Source organism: Malus domestica, chromosome 16 (assembly GCF_042453785.1).
Source record: "Malus domestica chromosome 16, GDT2T_hap1".
NCBI lineage: Eukaryota > Viridiplantae > Streptophyta > Magnoliopsida > Rosales > Rosaceae > Malus > Malus domestica.
Genome location: NC_091676.1, coordinates 19114515 through 19136211, shown reverse-complemented (window position 1 = coordinate 19136211; position 21697 = coordinate 19114515). Strand labels below are relative to the sequence as shown.

General features: G+C 35.4%; 2 protein-coding genes and 2 long non-coding RNA genes across 5 annotated transcripts; 3 read left to right on the top strand and 1 right to left on the bottom strand.

Annotated features, from left to right (window-relative positions):
- Positions 1-1569: 1569 nt before the first annotated feature.
- On the bottom strand, positions 1570-10351 carry LOC139192636 (uncharacterized). Of its 2 annotated transcripts, none has more exons than XR_011576855.1 (3): positions 9688-10351; positions 9302-9404; positions 1570-1815 (listed from the first exon to the last, which is right to left on the bottom strand). It is a non-coding gene; the product is annotated as an uncharacterized lncRNA (long non-coding RNA). The 2 variants fall into 2 exon arrangements; XR_011576854.1 differs by lacking the exon at positions 1570-1815 and adding an exon at positions 4087-4246.
- Positions 1691-3701, top strand: LOC139192737 (cellulose synthase-like protein E1). Its single transcript, XM_070815386.1, has 5 exons — positions 1691-1880; positions 1993-2092; positions 2229-2404; positions 2603-2956; positions 3261-3701. Exons 1-5 carry the CDS (start codon positions 1863-1865, stop codon positions 3699-3701), a joined length of 1089 nt encoding a protein of 362 aa, XP_070671487.1. The 5' UTR covers positions 1691-1862.
- A 300-nt stretch (positions 10352-10651) lies between the features above and the next one.
- LOC139193219 (uncharacterized) lies at positions 10652-13334 on the top strand. Its single transcript, XR_011577632.1, has 3 exons — positions 10652-10824; positions 11552-11647; positions 12316-13334. It is a non-coding gene; the product is annotated as an uncharacterized lncRNA (long non-coding RNA).
- A 557-nt stretch (positions 13335-13891) lies between these two features.
- LOC139193035 (cellulose synthase-like protein E1) lies at positions 13892-16017 on the top strand. Its single transcript, XM_070815993.1, has 3 exons — positions 13892-13981; positions 14193-14528; positions 15589-16017. The coding sequence occupies exons 1-3, from the start codon at positions 13892-13894 to the stop codon at positions 15940-15942; spliced, it is 780 nt and encodes a 259-aa protein (XP_070672094.1). The 3' UTR covers positions 15943-16017.
- Positions 16018-21697: the final 5680 nt, after the last annotated feature.

Below are 21697 nucleotides of genomic sequence, written 5' to 3'. Positions count from 1 at the left end.
CGTCATTGAAAGGGAGTCAAAGATGTTCTACGATACTTTCGTGGGACAACAGACATGGGTCTCTTCTACTCAGACAAGTCCACAAATGACCAGATTCTTGTTGGATACGCAGATGCTAGTTTTCTCTCCGATCCGCATAAAGCCCGTTCACAAACTGGATATGTGTTCACTAATGGAGATGCTGCAATTTCATGGCGCTCAACAAAGCAAACATTAGTTGCTACATCTTCCAATCACTCGGAAATAATTGCTTTACATGAAGCAAGTCGTGAGTGTTCTTGGTTAAGATCAATGATCCATCACATTCGAAATTCATGTGGTCTACCTTCAAAGACAAACACTCCAACTGTCATTCATGAAGATAATGCAACCTTTGTTGCCCAGATGAATGAATGATTCATCAAGGGTGATAAGACTAAGCATATATCTCCAAGGTTTTTTAGTGCACATGAGCTTCAGAAGGCTAAAGTTATTGAAGTCAGATAAATCCGTTCCAATGAAAATTTGGCAGACTTGTTCACCAAATCTCTACCAAAGTGCACATTTCAGAAGTTAGTACAAGGAATCGGATTACATCAGCTTACAAATTTGAAGAATGCGAAATCAGGGGGAGATACAATTCAGGGGGAACATCCATGATACATGCATGTTGTACTTTTTTTTCCTTCGATTAGGATTTTTCCCACTGGGTTTTTCCTATCAAGGTTTTAGCGAGGCAACATAAGTATGCTTAATACCATATCAACAATCTGGGTAAAGTTGTACTCTTTTTCCTTCGCTATGGTTTTTTCCCACTGGGTTTTTCCAAGCAAGGTTTTAACGAGGCAACTGATGTGTATATGTGGGCATCCAAGAGGGAGTGTTGTAAATAGTGGGTATGTATGCCAACATGCATACAATAAACATTTCATATGATTAATAGTGTAATTTGTTTGTTTCCAAGGTACTTGCTCTATAAATAGAGTATTACGAGTGTTAAACAATAACAAGAACAAGAAAAGAAAGAAAGCTAGAATAGTTTCAGTATCCTCCTATTTCTCTCTTATCTGCAATCATTTTATAATATTTTACTATAGCCTCGCTCCTGTCTCTAGCAAATGTTATCTCTCTAACTTTTCCCTATTTATAACAGTCTCCACACAATTCATATCATTAACTTTGTCAACATCAGGCTTGCTATAAGAATTCAACCACAAAAGAACCTAATATTCTTGTTAGGAAAGACAAATATTGTTTTAATTATATACAAATTCATCCTAAGAACCATGTCTGGAATTTTGGCAGGTAATACAAGAAACGTCCAGTGATGATGCTGATGCAATTCAAGCAAATGAAGCCAAAAATATGCCTCTTCTTATTTATGTTTCTCGTGAAAAAATACCTTCTCAACCTCATCATTTCAAGGTCGGAGCACTCAATGTTCTTGTATGCATGCATCTCTCTCTTTTTGTAAATTTTCCTCTATTTATGTGTTGATTGATGTTAAGTAATATTCTCTTACCATATATGTGTATTACTTACTTATATATTGTCAAGCTAGCTGTCAATTAACTACTATGTTTTAAAAAATAATTCGTTCAATTAATTGATAACGCAGGTTGACAGTTTGACATAATTACCTGCATAATATACTATTTGATAAGTAACGTTGACGCTGTTTTGATCAGCTACGTGTGTCGGGAGTTATAAGCAATTCACCTTACACATTAGGTTTAGAATGTGACATGCATTGCAATGATGCAAGTTCGGCTTGGCAAGCAATGTGTTTCCACCTTGACCCAAAGATATCACCCTCTCTAGCATTTGTTCAATTCCCTAAAAAATTTCACAACATCAGTAACAACGATATCTATGACAATTAGATGAGATCAGCACTTAAGGTACATAAGAACTCAAGGACCAAACTTTACATTAATCAATTATATGTCATATGTACAAATGCATATAATAATCTTTGACTAGAATTGGCCTTGACAACTTGTATATAAATAGGTGCTATGGAAAGGTTATGATGGGCTTGGAGGGCCATGCGTGTGTGGTACTGGCTACTACATCAAGAGGGTATCTTTATGTGAAAGTTCCATTAGTGAAGGTAAATACAAATTCACTTAATGAAATACCTTAATTTGGTTTAATAAGCATATATATTAAAATTATGAACTTGTCTGTAATATATGCGTTCATACGTTTTTTAGGTCACTAAATTAGTTTCACTATTGAATGATCAGCCGGGGATGCAATGAAACTTAGACAATGTTTTGGTCCATCCAATGAGTTCATCAAATCCCTCCGCCAAATCAACAAGCCTGATCATATGTTCATCCAGAGAAATAATGCACAGCCAAATGAAACCCAACTACTAGCCTCTTGTGCTTATGAAGATGGCACCAAATGGGGTAAAGAGGCCAGTACAATTAATCTATTGAAACCTTACTTATTCCGAAAAAAGGAATTATGCCAAGCTTAGTCAATTGTGAGAAGTTGATACGTGTCAGTCGTACAATGTATCAAGAGCTTGTAGTAACTGGCTTGGGAGGTGACTGAGCCTAGTATTCCTCCAACTTTATGCTAATGGTGATCTTCTTTTATTTGTGGCATGCAGGTTGGTTTCTTATACGGTTCAGTTGTGGAAGATTACTTCACAGGGTTTCATTTGCATGGCAAAGGTTGGATTTCAGTGTATTGTAATCCAAAAAGGCCACAGTTCTTGGGCAGTGGCACCACCAATTTGGATGAGTTTTTGGTCCAAGGGACAAGATGGTCCTCTGGCTTGGTTGATGTTGCTATCTCCAAGTTTAGTACTCTTATATATGGCCCTTTCAAAACGCCCACTTTTCTTCACAGCATGTGTTATGCAGAACTTACTCTTTTTCCCATTTTCTATTTCTTGTCGCTCTGGGGCTTTGCTACCATTCCTCAACTCTGCCTACTCAATGGCATTCCTTTATACCCTCAGGTAATTTTCTCTCATTATATTTATACCAAGTTTCTTTAAAAAATCTTTTGTATAAATTATTCAAAATATATAGTTACTTTCACTATCAAGGGAAATGTTCACTTGCTTTATGTTCTTAAGACTAAAACTGAACTATTTACTATGGTTGATTATGAACACATTTGTGGTTAAAAATTCAAACTCACAATCTGACGATATAAATATTTGTATAGTATATAAGAAAGCATTACCCTCTTTATTATTTGTTATACAACTTTAGTAGTATGATTTTGACATGATAGTATGTCAGTCTTGTTCTTTGCAGGTCTTAGATACATATTTCATTGTATTTTCGTTCATATTCCTATCATCCCATTCTAAACATTTATACGAGGTGCTCGCAATGGGATCAACATTTCAACAGTGGGTAAATGAGCAGAGGATATGGATGATGAAGTCAGTCACATCCCATTTATATGGTAGTGTGGATGCTTTCATGAAGAAACTTGGTATGAGAGAAGCCAGTTTTTTTCCAACGAATAAAGTCAATGACGTTGAACAACTCAAGCGTTACAATTGGGGAGTATTTGATTTCCAAACATCACTACTATTTCTTGCTCCAATGGTTGCCCTAGTCATCTTGAACATGGCATCGTTTGCTGTGGGTATTGCTAGAGGGATCTTTGTGGGGGAGTTGGACAAGATGTTCATACAACTTTTCGTACCCTTCTATGTCATAGTAATGAACTACCCTATCATTGAATGAATGCTTATTAGGAAAGACAAAGGAAGCATTCCACTATCTGTTACCCTACTATCTGCCTTAGTTTCCCCCATTTTCTATTTTTTTGGTTCTATTATTTTCATGTAGCAAGGCCATGGCCTATATATGTGTCCGTTATATACATACATTTTTACTATTAAATGTAGGGGTGTCTAAAAGATGTACTCTGTTTTTTATTGTCTAAGAATTCTATTACTTGGCACTTAATGCTACGGTTTAGTGATATTTTTTTTTACTTATAAGTGAGAGGTCTTAGGTTCAATTCTCGCCAAAGATGAATTTGAATTAAATTATTGCTAGCTCATTACGAGGTTGTCCGTTTACCATTAGTGTAATATTATTTGTTAATGCACGAGTGGAGCCATAATTTGGAAGAAAGAAATGTCACCATTAAATTCACCATAAACTAAGCCCAATAAGTTTCGGCTGCAACATTGACAAGTAAGAACATGTATCTCCATAGTCCAAGTCCACAATAGTTCTGGACCTCTCATGTTGAGCTACTTTTTCCAAACCACCCCGATGCCCTAGTAAGTTTAAAGAAATAGTAATTAAACACTCTTTTTAACTTCTTTCACACCTATGTTTAGTCTTATTTTTTGTTTCCATTTAATTTATGCAATATGACAATCATAAAGAAAGTGGGTGTGTGAAAAAAAATAAAAAGAATGTGTAAAAATCACCTCTTCAAATTTAACTAGGGATATAAATGTTGCGAATTTCATCATGTTTAAGATGAGTATGTTAAAATTTTATAAGAGCTCAACTTGGTTGGCTCGTTTATTTTCGAGCCGATCTCAAGCGGGGTAAAAAAGAAAAGTCAAACACGAGCTAATTTACAACAATGAGAGTCTGCTTGTATAACATTTTCAAGCTTCTTATTAACGAGCTACTCGCGTGCTTTATGATTTGGGCATGTCTAAATCAAGCGTGGCTTGTTTCTTAAACAAGTTGAACGCTTAATATAGCAAGAGAAGATAACATGTTTTAAGTTTTAGTCATTGTCTTCATAACCTAGTGATGCATTATCTCTCCTGGTGTTAAAATTCATAACAGTGGCGGATTCAGAATTTGAATCACGCAAAAAAATTTCAGTTTATTCACTAAGGCATTTATTAGAACAATTGTCGTCAGATGAACCATGTTGCGCACATGTCAACATATATCGACATATGCCAAAGCAATCTGATGAGTGCTATCGAGAGAATTTGTCGAGTGCTCTTGATGCAACCTGCTAAGTGCTGCCGAGATATGCCTAGCATGCATTACATCAAACACTTGTTGGGCACAAAAGGGACCCATACCAAACATTCGAATAGTTCTCGAAAACCCTTCACATGTATATTTTCCGGACTCTGGGTGGTCTTGGGATCACTTTGGTCCCAACGTCCATCCACCACTAATTCATAGTAATACTTTTTACCACTACTCACTTTTCAAGGTACTTTATATCAGCTCCAATATAATTTTTTTATTATTAAAAAATGTTAGATCGAACTTAAAATATGGGTGACACAAAATTTAATCACAACTTTGATCAGCTCACCCAATGACGCTAAGACTACTCTTTATCCCTTAGTATCCAACACTCCAAAGATTTGCATCTCAAAACAAATTATGGTCAAGATTGTTTTTGAGAAAAAGAAAATTGTTTTTTTTTTGGTTCAAATAGAAAAAGAAAATTGTTAAGATTATCAAATGCCTTTGTTCCCAAGAAAATGCTGAGATGGCAAACTACTAAACAGACCAACCGTATTATCTTAACAAACTATACCCATGTAGACATGTAAATTTCATTGCATGCAAATGATGCATCACAAAACTCCACGTGGCATATGACTCATCACAAATGAACAAGTCATCAATGACATGTGGCACAAGTCAAGCAAAGGAAGCTCAAAAGCATTCCCAAAATTCAGCCAAAGGGGGGAAATACCCCTTAAAATCGGCAAGGGGTCCAAATTGCTCTCAAATCTGGAAAGAAAGCTAAAGCATCTTCACAAAAACAAGCAAGAATTGAAGATTGCTCACAAAATAGGCAAGAAAGCCCAATAGATTTTGGCCAAGCAAGGGAAAGTGGCTGAAAACAAGACACAAAACATGCCTAAATTCTCCCATGGACGAATCAAGACACAAATCAAAGCCAAATCCACCCAAAGGCATGGCTTTGGAAGTTTATAAATGCAAGGTCCCAAGACAAGCATAAGGTCGACAATTTATACATTCAAAGGCCGAAATTCTCACATTGAGAAGAACCTTTGCCAAATCTTTGAAGACTAATACGCTGCCAAAGCTCTCTTCAAAGAACGCACAACCAAAGCGGAAGCTTTCTTTCGACCAAAGTCGAAGAATTCCCTTGAAGAATCAACAAGCACTTGTGCCGATTCCTTCAAGACTTTGTTGCTAGCTTAAAACTTGAAACGATGTTCGATTCAAGATCAAGTCATCAAGACCCTTGAATCAACGAAATCTTACATCAACACTACCTTTGCCACAACTTTGAGGTGAAGACTATCCACGCATTGTTTCAAGCTCAAAACTTGAAGCAATCGTTCAATTGTTCGTCCAAGATCAAGTCATTGCGACCCTTGGATCAACAACCTATGCATCTACATCAAATTTGAAGATTGAATCAGAGGAAAATTATAAACAGAGATTGTAACTTTACAAATTCATCAATACAAATCTACTTTGTACACGTGCTCTCCATCAAAACCCACTTCCCAAAAACTCACTTTGAACCTTCATGATTTCATTATTTTCGTCTCCAATGGCAACTTCCTCCTTGTCTTGCCAAGAAAACCCAGAAACTAAAAAGGTCCAATTTCTGTTGGACCTTGCCTCTTACTAAATCATTGCTGAAATAGAATACGGAAGACTTTGTCTCTTCTTTTCTACCCTAAAAATCTTTCTATGCATTGATCATTCACCGTAGACCACCATCTTTGGTTGATTATGATGTTCATGTCCGCGAACTCTCTACAATCCATAATCTTGTTTGCTTTACCAAAAGGATTACCAGAGCCCTACATTTCTATCGTTCTAAGAGACGTGAAACACCATATCATATCTTCATAATCAAGCCACCTCCACAGAGACATCAAGGCCGAAAATATATTGATTGAATCTAATGGGTCTATCTAACTCGTCGATTTCGAGGTCTCTACTTCTGTTTACAAGGCTAATTCAAATTGCGGGGTCATTTACTCGCCTAACGGACATTGCTTGCACGCTGAACTGGATGACACTTGGGGTGATACACTCGCACTATGAGAATGGAAACAATGCGAATATCGTTTGAGATCACGACATTGGAATTGACTCGTGGCGGTCCTCCTTTGTCTAAGCTTCTACCCTTAAAGTATTTGCTTCTCAAGATAACTAAAAGTTTCGATTTTTAGATTACGAAACCCAGAACAAAGCTTTCAAGAACAAGAAGTTCTCTAAGTCTTTTAAGGAGTTGGTGCGCTTTTGCCTCGATCAGGAATAGGTGAAGAGGCTGATTGCGAAGAGGCTGCTGAAGCACTCATTTTTAAAGAGCTACAGGGGAGGATATTATCTGATGAAGAATTTGCTTTTGGGTTTGCCGAGCGTTGAGGAGAGGTTCAAGAAAATTAAGGATTTAGGTCGCTTTATGAGCAAGAAAGAGGAAAAGGAAGAGGAAGATGATGAGGGGAGTCGGTGAGGTTGAGGGTTAGGGACAAGAGGATTAGCGGGTGGAAATTTAATGAGGATGAGTTTGATATCGACCCAATTTTTCCAACTGAATCTTTGTGCAACGATTTGGTTTTTTGGACTGAGTCATTCGACGATTTATTTGTGAAAATGGTAAGGTTTGGTGGGGAGGAATCGTCACTCAACTGAGTTCACCAAGTGGAGATTGGGAGGACGAGGGCCATATGGGTGCTTGTAATGGGAGTGTGGGTGAGCCGAGTAATATCAACAAAGGAGCAGTTGAAGGGGAAGCTTTACCCATGGTGGGTGAGGAGAGTGAGACTGGGGGTGATATAGGATGAGTGATGCTTGGTGGTGTTGAGAGTGGGGAAGCCATATTGGGTGGCGTTTGTGGTAAGGTGGGTGGGATAGGAGGACTTGAAAAGGAAATGATGGTGGTGGGATTGGTGACATTGAAAATGAGCTTGGAAGAGCAAAGGCAGAATGTGATGAATTTGAATTGGGTGTTGGGAGAAGGGCATGAGGAGGTTGGGAGGTGAACAGAGAGGAGCAAATGAGCCAGGAGATTGAAAGGCTAAGGACGGAGATGGACAATGAGAGGGAAAAGGTTTTCTGGTTGGAAATGGAATTGGGGTTTATCAGGATTCAAATTTCTGTTGAAAACAATAATGTCACTACTACTGATAATTGTTCTTTTTCGTATATGGATTAGAAATTACTTCATACTCAAGAATATTTTCTTAAAAAAATAGGAAAATACTAGTAATACATTCTTGAAATGAAATATGGAAATTGTTATTAGCACTCCAAAAATCTCATTTGACACTCCAAACTTTCTATAATTAAAAAGAAAAATACACTTATGAAAAGTGTATAATGAGATTTTTAGAGTGCTAATAACAGTTCGCATGAAATATATGCTACATAAGCCATCAATTTTACATAAAAATAAAAGGAGAAACTAGGTTCTCATCATTCCTTTTGCTACTCCATTGATTAAAATCCTATTCCTTTTTAATTTTTGATCAAGGTCCTTGGGTATTAATAACATCATTAATTATTTCAATAATAAAATATTTTTTTTATTTCGAAATATATTCATTTAATGTTAAAATGTTACAATTAGTATATTTATATTTATGACTAATTTTTTTATCATATATTTTTAGTTTTAGTTTGTACCCATATATTAATTTCTTTTTGTACCCATATTTTTTAAAGTTTATTTGTATTTGTACCCATATATTTTTTTTGTATTTGTACTTTTTATTTTGCTAAATGTACCCATGTAATTATATGTACCCATTCATGTAAAACTTTTTAATCTTAAAATGTACTCATTCTTAAATATAGCAATTTGTTATATGTAAAATGTACCTTTTTTTTATATAAAATCTATTCAATTTTTTTCTAATCCATTTTTAAACTTATATGAGTACATTCTTTTTTCTTTGATTTTAAAATGTATCCATGTCAAGTTTAATCGAAGAAATTTACTAATGTTATTAAGCCTAATATTTTTTTTTTTTGATTTTGAAGAATGTACCCATGTTTATATATATACACTCACAATAATATATTTATATAAAATCTCATTTATATAAGAAATTATCACATTAATATAAACAACTAAAATTTCTAAAATTTCATTTATGGTTTTTTATTTAAATTTATATAAACAACTAAAATTTCTAATTTAAAAAATATAGTAACGTACATAGAAATAAATTATCATATTAATTTCAGGGACCTAGATTAAAAATTAAAAACCAACAAAGTTTCAATCAAACAATATTCACAACTAAATACCGCATCCAAAGTCTCCCAAAATAAAACTAATATAACTGAGTGATATAAGTACGATTGGATCAAAACTCCTTTAAGTGAATCAAGTTTTTATTTTTTACCTGCTCCAGAAAAGAATTTTTTTATTTGGCCCAAGGAAAGGTGGTATTTGCTTAAGTCCGAGCATCTGTATACTGCCGACTAGGCGGATGGAATATTGTAACTCTGCACAAAATTGCCAAGAAAACTATCTTAGATCTTTTCCAGAAAACTATCTCATACTTTCTTGGCATCTTGTGAAGTTTAAATGAATGACTAAGGTTAATACATACAACAATATTATTTATAGTAAGATGGAGGATTGGGTGAAGTAACACAATAATGTTGTATAGAACTTGCACAAGAGCTAAACTTAAAATCTCACACTTGTAAATGAAAAAAAATATCACTAAACTATTGTACTAAACGACTATATATTTTAATATTGTACAACCTAACAAATTCTGACCTAGAAGGCTAGAAAGTTATTCCGTATCATGGGAAAGGATCCTCTCTAGAAACGGATCCTCTGCATCCTTCTTTAAGAGCCGAGTTGGCATCGTGGCTTCCCCGGAGTAGGCGTTGTGCTTCCTCAGAGTCCGCGTCGTGGCCTTCCCGGAGTTAGTTATCAGCAACGTCATAATAGTCGTCGACGACTCGTGGATCTGAAGTTTCCCTAAAAACATACAAAATGGTGAAGAAGAAGACTTAGAATTAAAGAAGAAAGGATTATTGAAGAAGAATAATTGAAGGAGACGAGGAAGCAGAAGAAAAACTGCAGAGAAAACAGAAGGAGGATCCGGAGGATACGGAGGGATTGGGACCGGAGAGGATCCTCTTCCCCGTATCATCTTTTGAAATACTAATTAACAAAACGACTATGGCGCCCAAGGTTTACGTAGGCTCAATACAAATCCACGTCATGCCCAACCCTGCCAAAAAATGAAGATGTATTTTTTTCCAGGAAATCGTTTAGGAGACTAATCTTTGATACTTGAGACTCAAGATTGCAGCCAAGAAGTCGTGGTTGCAAAAGCAATTCCGAGATGAATTGATGTATGCCACTAGAATAATGCTCCACTTGTATGTGTTGGTCAGATTCAATGTAGAAGTGTAATTGCATTTGCATGATTTAATTGTCTTTCTGCTATGTAGTGTGGCCTAAACCTAAAAACAGAAAACAGACAAAGATTTCTGTACTTGGCCAATTTTGAAACGTAAACTCGATTAATACTATTTCATATATGACAAGTCCCTTGAATTAAACAAAAGAGAAAAGACAAACATATGACAAGTCCAATGAACAAAAGAGAAAACAGAATAAGATTTTTGTATGCCACTAGAATGATGCTCCACTTGTACGTGTTGGTCAGATTCAATGAAGAAGTGTAATTGCATTTGCATGATTTAATTGTCTTTCTTCTTTATAGTGTGGCCTAAACCAAAAAACAGAATAAGGTTTGCAAAATGGTGGCTTCCATTTTGTAAGAGGTATGGAATCAAGTGTACGGCTCCGGAGGCTTATTTCTCTGCAGGAGAGGATGATGGCGATGAGGATGGTGGTTTTGGGGGCAGTGAGTTCGTACAAGAGAAAGAGCATATGAAGGTTAATTATAATTCCTTTATTTTTTTTTGTACGTATTTGTGCATCAATTAAGGTTTTAAAAGATGCTAGATGTTTTGTCAGGTAGCGGATTGGGGTTTAGCGCCTAGGCGGCTAGGTGGGGGCTTAGGCGGATACATAAATTATAAAATAAAATGACTTATAAATTATAAAGTATATAATGAGTGTTTATCCAATTATTCAACAAGTCTCTTATATTTTCCTAAAAAGCTAAAATGCAAAATGAAAGTCATCAATTTCCTGTCTAAGTTAGAGTAAGCGGGTCTAGATGCATTTTCTTAATTTTCAAACTCCTAGAGGCTAATCGGATCAGTTGTCAGTTGCCTAGTGCCTAGGTGGGACCTAGGCAGAGATTTTTAGAACAATGGTGTCAATCAACACCAAAATTCCCTCTTACATTTTCTCACTAGTTGAACGTGAGAGAACATACACAATTTGTGTATTCTGAATGATAATTAATTTTAGTATTCAATTGAGCATTTCTTATGTACCAATTTTTTAATAGAGGTCGAGTCTATGTATTTGAGGCTCATTATTTTTTAGAAGATACATAAAATGGTCTGTTATAATGACAAAAAGAACAATAGCCGGAATGAGTTCAGGATGACTTTTTTTTTGTTATTTCTCAAAACAAATTCCTTATGTTTATAGATATAATTATTAATGATATTTCTCAGCAACAAAGCTTATGGCGAAGATTTGATTGCAGGAGAAATACGAGGTGTTTAAGAAAAGAGTAACAGAAAATGCAAGGATTTGGGACATTAGGAGCAACAGTCGTCGAGATCACTCTGCAGTCGTCGAGGTATTAATGTTGTCCATTGTTTGTTGATTAGTACTTTAGCTTTGGTACATTTTCATCAATACAAAAGACAGATTTATTCAGACCAATAAAGGGAACTTTAACGAAAAGTTTCTGCTACTGTTTAATTTAACGAAAAATCATATTTTTACACTAAAAAGTCAATTCTGGTACTATTCACTTTACTATTTATTTCGTCCTTATCGTTAAAACTCAATGTTTTCAAGCAATTTTCATTAGTTTTCCTTAGAATAAAGGCATTACCAATGTTGAGCTTTTAAGGCTCGGTGACGAGAAGTACTTACATATAAAGAATTTGCTGTCACTATAGTGTTATAGTGTAATAATACAACGTTATGTGTAAATATATTATTACGTGATGTTGTATTATTGAACCGAAATATCATATGATGTCAAATCTGTTTTTTTGGTGACACCTTCCAGTCTTATGAAGTTCTGATTTATTAGTGCTAAAATTATGATTTCATTGCATATTAACATATAATTAGTATTTTCCTAGTGATATATAGTAACGTTGATAAGCCTTGCCTCATCATCAGGCTTGCTATAAGAATTCAACCACAAAAGAACATAATATTGTAAGGAAAGATAAATATTGCTTAGATATATATACAAATTCATCGTTAGATCCATATATGGAATTTTGGCAGGTAATACAAGAAACGTCCAGTGATGATGAGGATGCAACTCAAGCAAATGAAGCCAAAAATGTACCACTTCTTATTTACGTTTCTCGTGAAAAAAGACTTTCTCAACCTCACCATTTCAAGGCCGGAGCTCTCAATGTTCTTGTATGCATGCATCTCTCTCTTTTTGTAAATTTTCCTCAATTTATGTGTCGATTTTAAGAAAGTTTCTAAAAGACATTAGATGTTAGTCAGGCAGCGGGTTGGGACATGGCTAGGCGGATGTAAGTGAATTTATTATATATTGTGTAAATAAGTGCCTATTTATACTTAAACAAACACAAAATTTTATTGGGATACATAAATTATAAAATAAAATGACATATAAGTTATGAAGTATTAGAACAATTGAAAACATGGGGAACAAGCATATAATGATGTTCATCTAAGTAATCAACAAGTCTCTTACATTTTATTGAAAAAACAAACTGCAAATGAAAGTTAACGATTTTTTGTCTAAGTGAGAGTCGCAACTTAGACGGATGTCTAGGCGAGCTAGCCAAATGCCTAAGTTGGTCTAGACGTACTTTCTTAATTTTCAAGCGCCGTTAGGCAGGAATATTTAGAACTTTTAAGTAATATTCTCTTACCATATATGTGTATTACTTACTTATATATTGTCTAGTTAGCTGTCAATTAACCACTATGTCTTAAAACATAGTTTGTTCAATTAATTGATAATTCAGATTGACAGTTTGATATAATTACCTACATAGTAGACTATTTGATAAGTAACGTTCCTGTTGTTTTGATCAGCTATGTGTGTCGAGAGTTATAAGCAATTCGCCTTATATATTAGGTTTAGATTGTGACATGCATTGCAATGATGCAAGTTTGGCTCGGCAAGCAATGTGTTTCCATCTTGACACGAAGATATCACCCTCTCTAGCATTGGTTCAATTCCCTCAAATTTTTCACAACATCAGTAACAACGATATCTATAACAGTCAGTTAAGATCAACATTTAAGGTACGTACGAACTCAAGGACCAAACTTTACATTAAGTAATTATATGTCATATTTACAAAGGGAAGTGTTATTGGCACTCCAAAAATCTCATTCTACACTCCTCACAAGTGTATTGTTCTTTCCTAATATAGAAAGTTTGGAGTGTAGAATGAGATTTTTGAAGTGCTAACAATAATTCCCTTTACATATGCATATAATAATCTTTAAATATAATTGATATTGACAACTTGTATATGTATATAGGTGCTATGGAAAGGTGATGATGGGCTCGGAGGGCCATGTGTGTCGGGCACTGGCTACTACATCAAGAGGGTGTCGTTATGTGGAAGTTCCATTAGTGAAGGTAAATATAAATTCACTTAATTAAATCACCTTAATTTGGTTTAATGACCATATGTATTAAAATTATGAACTTGTCTGAAATATATGCTTTCTTACGTTTTTTAGGTCACTAATTAGTTTCAATTATTGAATGATCAGCCGGGGATGCAATGACAGTTGACAATGTTTTGGTCCATCCAATGAGTTCATCAAATCCCTCCGCCAAATCAACAAGCCTGATCCTATATTCATGCAGAGAAATAATGCACAGCCAGATGAAACCCAACTACTAGCCTCTTGTGCTTATGAAGATGGCACCGAATGGGGCAAAGAGGCGCGAGTACAATTAAACTATTGAAACCTTACTTATTTTGAAAAAAAAAAAATTATGTAAAGCTTAGTCAATTGTGAGGAGTTGACACGTGTTAGTGGTACAATATATCAGGCGCTCATAGTAACCCGTTCAGGAGGTGACTGAGCCTAGCATTCCTCCAATTTTATGCTAATGGTGATCTTCTTTTATTTGTGGCATGCAGGTTGGTTTCTTATAGGGTTCAGTGGTGGAAGATTACTTCACAGGGTTTCATTTGCATTGCAAAGGTTGGATTTCAGTGTACAATCCAAAAAGGCCACAATTCTTGGGCAGTGGCACCACCGATTTGGATGAGTTTTTGGTCCAAGGGACAAGATGGTCCTCTGGCTTGGTTGATGTTGCTATCTCCAAGTTTAGTCCTCTTATATATGGCCCTTTCAAAACGCCCACTTTTCTTCACAGCATGTGTTATGCAGAACTTGCCATTTTCCTGATTTTCTATTTCTTGTCACTCTGGGGCTTTGCTACCATTCCTCAACTCTGCCTACTCAATGGCATTCCTTTATACCCTCAGGTAATTTTTGTTGGAAGTTTTGAGACTCTTGTTCTACATTGGGGAAAACAAGATTTTCAAGAACCTTTATATAGATTTAGTGCTTTAGTCTAGTAATTAGAACATGGACCATTTGGAAATGGATTGAAGGCTTGAGTCTTATGGTTGTGTGGATTAGGCTTGTATAATATAGCCTAAAAATAATTAATATTAATTAATCAAGACAAGGGCCTTGGGCCTTAGAGTTAATTTGATTTATTAATTTTAATTTTCGGATTAAGTTTTTAATTAATTTATTAATTAAAAACATTTTGATTAAAAGACACAGCTCTTGGAAAGAGTTGTGTACTTTCAAATACACTGAACAAGTATTTGAAAGGGCGTGAAATAACCTATATATTTGCAATCACATTATCCAAGTGGGATCATCATTTCATACTCTTTTTCTTCCGTACGATTTTTCTAGAGAGTAAACACATAAAGCAAATTCGCTAGAATTCTAGAATCCAGTGCAGGTTGTAGAATTAGGTAGTTGAATCCTGGTCAAGCAGACGTTGTAGAACCAGAAGCACAAGAGTGGGATGAAAATATTGTTCGAAGGACATAACTTTTACGCTAGCCTCTACCTTCTGTCAAGTTAGTAACATTGATATTCTTATATTAATTTCTGTATTCATTGTGGAATTTCATTTTGCACAGCAAGTATTTTTGGTTAATAAAATATTAGAATTTCAAGTTTTGTTTATTTCTGAATTGTTCTCCAACAATTTTCTCTCATTATATTTATACCTATATTTTTTTACCAAGTTTCTTTAAAAATTCTTTTGTATAAATGATTCAAAATGTAAAATTACTTTCACTATCAAGGGAAATGTTCACTTGCTTTATGTTCTTAAGACTGAAACTGAACCATTTACTATGGTTGATTATGAACACATTTGTGGTTAAAAATTCAAACTCACAGTCTATCGATAAAAGTATTTGTATAGTATATAAGAAAACATTACCCTCTTAATTAGTTGTTATACAACTTTAGTAGTATGATTTTGACATGATAGTATGATGGTCTTGTTCTTTGCAGGTCTCAAATACTTATTTCATTGCATTTTCGTTCATATTTCTATCATCCCATTCTAAACATTTATATGAGGTGCTCGCAACGGGGTCAACATTTCGACATTGGGTAAATGAGCAGAGGATATGGATGATGAAGTCAGTCACATCCCACTCATATGGTAGTGTGGATGCTGTCATGGAGAAACTTGGTATGAGAGAAGCCAGGTTTTTTCCAACGAATAAAGTTGACGACGTCAAACAACTCAAGCGCTGCAATGTTTTTTCTTGTCTAAAAGATGTACTATGTTTTTTCTTGTTTAAAAATTATATTACTTGCTACTTAGTGCTACAGTTTAGTGATATTTCTTTTTACTTGTAAGTAAAATATCTTAGGTTCGATTCTCGCTAAAGGTGAATTTGAATCAAATTATTGTTAACTCATTACGAGACTAAATCCACCCGTTTTCCATTAGTGTAATATTATTTGTTAATGCATGAGCGGATCAATAATTTGGAAGAAAGAAATGTCACCATTAAATTCACCATAAACTAAGCCCAATAAGTCTCGGCTGCAACATTGATAAGTAAGAAAATATATCTCCCTAGTCTAAGTCCACAATAGTTCTGGACCTCTCATTTTGAGCTACTTTTTCCAAACCACCCCTGATGCCCTAGCAAGTTTAAAGAAATAGTAACTAAACATTCTTTTTAACTTCTTTCACACCTATGTTTAGTCTTATTTTTTGTTTCCATTTAATTTATGCAATATGACGATCATAAATAAAGTGGGTGTGTGAAAAAAAATAAAAAGGTTGTGTAAAAATCACCTCTTCAAATTTAACTAGGGATATAAATGTTGCGAATTTCATCATGTTTAAGATGGGTATGTTAAAATTTTATAAGAGCTCAACTTGGTTGGCTCGTTTATTTTCGAGCCGATCTCAAGTAAAAAAGAAAAGTCAAACACGAGCTAATTTACAACAATGAGAGGGTTTGCTTGTATAACATTTTCAAGCTTGTTATTAACGAGCTACTCACGTGCTTTTTGATTTGAGCATGTCCAAGTCAAGCTTGGCTTGTTTCTTAAACAAGTTGAACGCTCAATATAACAAGAGAAGATAACATGTTTTAAGTTTTAGTCATTGTCTTCATAACCTAGTGATGCATTACCTTTCTTGGCATTCAAATTCATAACAGTGGCAGATTCAGGATTTGAATCAGGCAAAAAAATTTCAGTTTATTCACTAAGACATTTCTTCGAACAATTGTCGTCAGCTGAACCATGTTGCGCACATGTTAACATATATTGACATATGCCAAAGCAATCTCATGAGTGCTATCGAAAGAATTTGTCGAGTGCTCTTGACGCAACATGCTAAGTGCTACCGAGATATACTTAACATGCATTACATCAAACACTTGTTGGGCACAAAAGGGACCCATAACATTCGAATAGTTATCGGAAAACCTTTACATGTATATTTTCTGGACTCTAGGTGGTCTTGGGACCACCTTGGTCCCAACGTCCATCCACCACTAATTTATAGTAATACTTTTTACCACTACTCACTTTTCAAGGTACTTTATACTGGCTCCAATATAATTTTTTTATTACTGAAAAATGTTAGATCTAACTTAAAATATGGGTGACACAAAATTTAATCACAACTTTGATTAGCTCACCCAATGACGCTAAGACTCTACTCTTGATGCCTTAGTATCCAACACTCCAAAGAGTTGCATTACAAAATAAATTACGGTCAAGATTGTTTTTGAGAAAAAGAAAAACAAAATTTGTTCAAATAGATAAAGAAAATTGTTAAGATTATCAAATGCCTTTGTTCCCAAGAAAATGCTAAGATGGCAAACTACTAGACAGACCAACTGTATTATCTTAACAAACTGTACCCATGTAGACATGTAAATTTCGTTGTATGCAAATGATGCATCACAAAACTCCACGTGGCATATGACTCATCACAAATGAACAAGTCATCAATGACATGTGGCACAAGTCAAGCAAAGGAAGCTCAAAAGCATTCCCAAAATTCAGCCAAAAGGGGGAAATACCCCTTAAAATTAGCAAGGGGTCCAAATTGCTTCCAAATCCGGAAAGAAAGCTAAAGCATCTTCACAAAACAAGCAAGAATTGAAGATTGTTCGCAAAATAGGTAAGAAAGCCCCATAGATTTAGGCCAAGTAAGGGAAAGTGGCTGAAAACAAGATACAAAACATGCCTAAATTCTCCCATGGATGAATCAAGACACAAATCAAAGCCAAATCCACCCAATGACATGGCTTTGGAAGTCTACAAATACAAGGTCCCAAGACAAGCATAAGTTTGACAATTTCTACATTCAAAGGCCGAAATTCTCACAGTGAGAAGAACATTTGCCAAATCTTTGAAGACTAATACGTTGCCAAAGCTCTCTTCAAAGAACGCACAACTAAAGCCGAAACTTTCTTTCAACCAAAGCCGAAGAATTCCCTTGAAGAATCAACAAGCACTTGTGCCGATTCCTTCAAGACTTTGTTGCAAGCTCAAAACTTGCAACGACATTTGATTCAAGATCAAGTCGTCAAGACCCCTGAATCAACAAAATCTTACATCAACACTACCTTTGCTGCAACTTTGAGGTGAAGACTATCCACACATTGTTTCAAGCTTAAAACTTGAAGCAATCGTTCAATTGTTCGTCCAAGATCAAGTCATCGCGACCATTGGATCAACAACCTACATATATACATCAAATTTGAAGACTAAATCAGAGGAAAATTGTAAACAAAGATTGTAACCCTACAAATTCATCAATACAAATCTATTTTTGCACGTGTTCTTGTTTCATTCGTTATAGAATTTTCGTGTTTACAACCCAATCCTAATTCCCAAAATCCCCTCTCACAATCGAATCAAGATTATGCTTAAGTAACAAAATCACCCCCAACTGCAATAGGAAAACCCTAAAAAACAGAGAGTAGTAGACACTCACATGCCTTGTCTCAAAGCCACTCACTGCCTCACCATCGAACCTTTCACAAGACTGCTCTTTAAATATCAACTTTTCTAGTGTTATGATCGGCTGCCCAGTCTAAATCAGAGAATGTAGTAATTGACTGGTCTAAGGATGCAGAATATGTAAGACCACAATTGATAGTACCTTGGACATATCGAAAAATCCGTTTCACTAGAGCATAATGAACATCAGTAGGACTGTTCATATATTGACATGCTACATTGACTGAATAAGAGAGATCAAATCTGGTGAAGGTCAAATATTGGAGAGCACCCACCAAGCTTCTATAGGCAGTATGATCAGCTAAAAGTGTACCTTTAGATGCCAAGAGTTGAGTAGTTGGCTTACAAGGTGTTGGTGCAGGTTTGCAGGTGTCTATACCAGCTTTATGGATCAAGTCTCGTGCATACTTAGATTGGTTGATAAACATATCACCATTATCTTTATATTAAAGCTGCAACCCCAAGAAATAAGAGAGCTTACCCATATCTTTCAATTCAAACACATCTTCTAACTCTTGAATAACATCTTAAACTTTGCTCTCATTTGAACTAGTCAAGATTATATCATCAACATAAAGTAAAAGAGCCACAACATAAACTCCATCATGTTTAACAAAGAGACTAGTATCAGACTGAGACATCTGAAATCCCATGGTTGGTAAATAACCTGTAAATTTAGCATTCCAGGCACAAGGTGCCTATTTCAAACCATTTAGACATTTGACTAATTTACAAACAAAATCTGGGTGATGTGGATCCACAAAATATTGTGGTTGCTTCATATACACTTTTTCCTCCAACTCTCCAAGCAGAAATGCATTCTTAATGTCAAGCTGTCTTAAATCCCATTTGTATTGAGCACCAAGATAAATGATTAGTCTCACAGTAATATGCCTCACAACTGGGCTAAAAGTCTCAAAATAATCCAACCCAGCTCTTGATTATATCATTGGCTACTAATTGTGCCTTATATCATGAAATAGACCCTTCATGATTCTTTTTAAGTTTGAACACCCATTTACTACTCATAAAAGAAAAGCCACTAGGACATTGAGCATGAGAATCTAATTGCAAAGTTTGTAACTCTAGTAAGGCAGCAAGAAAAGTAGCATAGTTCTTCCTAGAAATAGTACCAGTTTGCAATCTTGTTTACATTCTTGACACAGCAGAGGAATCATGACTGTCATTATGTAAAACAGAAAAGGAAGAATCAAGAGGAAAAATTACCTCCATCTGTGCAGATCAAGGACATGTAACACCAAAGTTGTTGAAGAAAAGGAAGGAGTTGTTTCAGATGGTGATGTAGACACATTGTAATCTAAATCCCTTGAAGTAGTACCAGATGTATCAGAAACATTAGAAGCAGAAAAATCAATACTAGGATGTTCTTCAATACCCTATGAAGATGTAGACACATTTGGAACCAAGCTTGGTGGAATCAGAACTTGAAACAAAACTAAAGAATGTGAGGATTGAGATTCAGTGACCTGAATAGAAGAACAATGTTGTGTAGAAGGGACAGTCTTGTATGGAAACAAACTTTCATTATGAATAACGTGCCTGAAAATAATGAACTTCCTAGTTTGGGGATGAAAACATATAACACCTTTATAGCCGAGTGCTTATCCAATAAAAACACATAATAAAGCTCTAGGTTGTAATTTGTTGGTATTAAAAGGTTTGATGTATGGATAAACCGCAGAACCAAACACTTTGAGACCTTGCAATTGAGGAGTTGCATTGTATAATTTCTGATATGGAGATTGCATACTTAAAATTGTACAAGGCATTCTATTTATTAAGAAGACAAAGTAAACACATGCATGATACCCCAGATCTTGAGGCAACTTAGCAACAATCATAAGAGTTATAGCTGTTTCCACAATATGTTGATGTTTCATCTCAACAATTCCATTTTGCTGATGGGTATATGGACAAGAAACCATATGCATAATGCCCTTGTATTTTAGAAAGTCCTCAAACCTGTTACTAACATATTCACCACCACCATCAGTTTGTAAACATTGAATTCCAACATTGAATTGAGTCAAGTTATAACTATAGAACTTTTGAAACATGTTAATGCATAAAATCAGTGAGGACTTTGGCACAACATAAAGTGTTAAGTTTGTGACCTTCGCTAGATTGCTCCGGTCACTAGTGTGGATAAGTATGTAAATGGATAGACACAGGGAAGCAAACACAAGATGTACGTGGTTCACCCAGATTGGCTATGTCCACGGAGTAGATGAGTTCTCATTAATTGTGAAGGGTTTACACAAGTACATATGTTCAAGCTCTCCTTTTGTGAGTACTAGTGAATGACTTAGTACAAATGACATTAGAAAATATTGTGAGAGAATGATCTCTATTTATAGAAGAAAGTTTCTAGTTTCATTCTGACATTGACACGTGTCGTGTTGTGATTGGCTTCTGATGTTGACACGTGTCACGATATGATTGGCTTCTGATGTCGACATGTGTCGTGCTGTGATTGGCCTCCTGGTTGAAGGGAAACTCTTCTGGGTCCTTGATGGTATAACGTTGACCGGTTCTCAGTGGTTTCGGGATTGGTTAAGTATGGTACAAACATTGCTCCCCTAAGTTCCCAAGTGAGGGAAGCTCATCGGTTGGGGACTTGCAAGATCTAAGCCATTGAGTAATCACGAAACTTCTAAGTACCGAAGTGTGGTATCATTTTCACTTGCCTTATCTATCTCATATGTAGATGTGGCATCTTCTCTGGAAGTACTTTTCCTCCATCCAGAGGTGGTATCTTTAACCGATGAAGATGCACAAGGTAATGTATCAATTTCACTTGAAGCTTACTTGTTGTTTCAGGCTTGGTCAAGTGCGATACAAACCCTACAGTAGGAGTCCCCCAAGTCGTCGAGTTAGGAGATTTGCTGAAGGAGGTAACATACAAGGTAAGCAATCAGACTTCCAAGTAAGCAACCTGGATTGGAGGTTCGACTTCGGCTTTCGGTTGATTGTTCTTCTTCTCCTTATGTCGTAAACAGCAACAAGGATAAGGAGAAGCAAATGGAGAAGAGATGATATGAGATACTTTTGCTTTTGAAGAAGTAACTTTCCACAGACTTATTCTTGAACTGGGCTG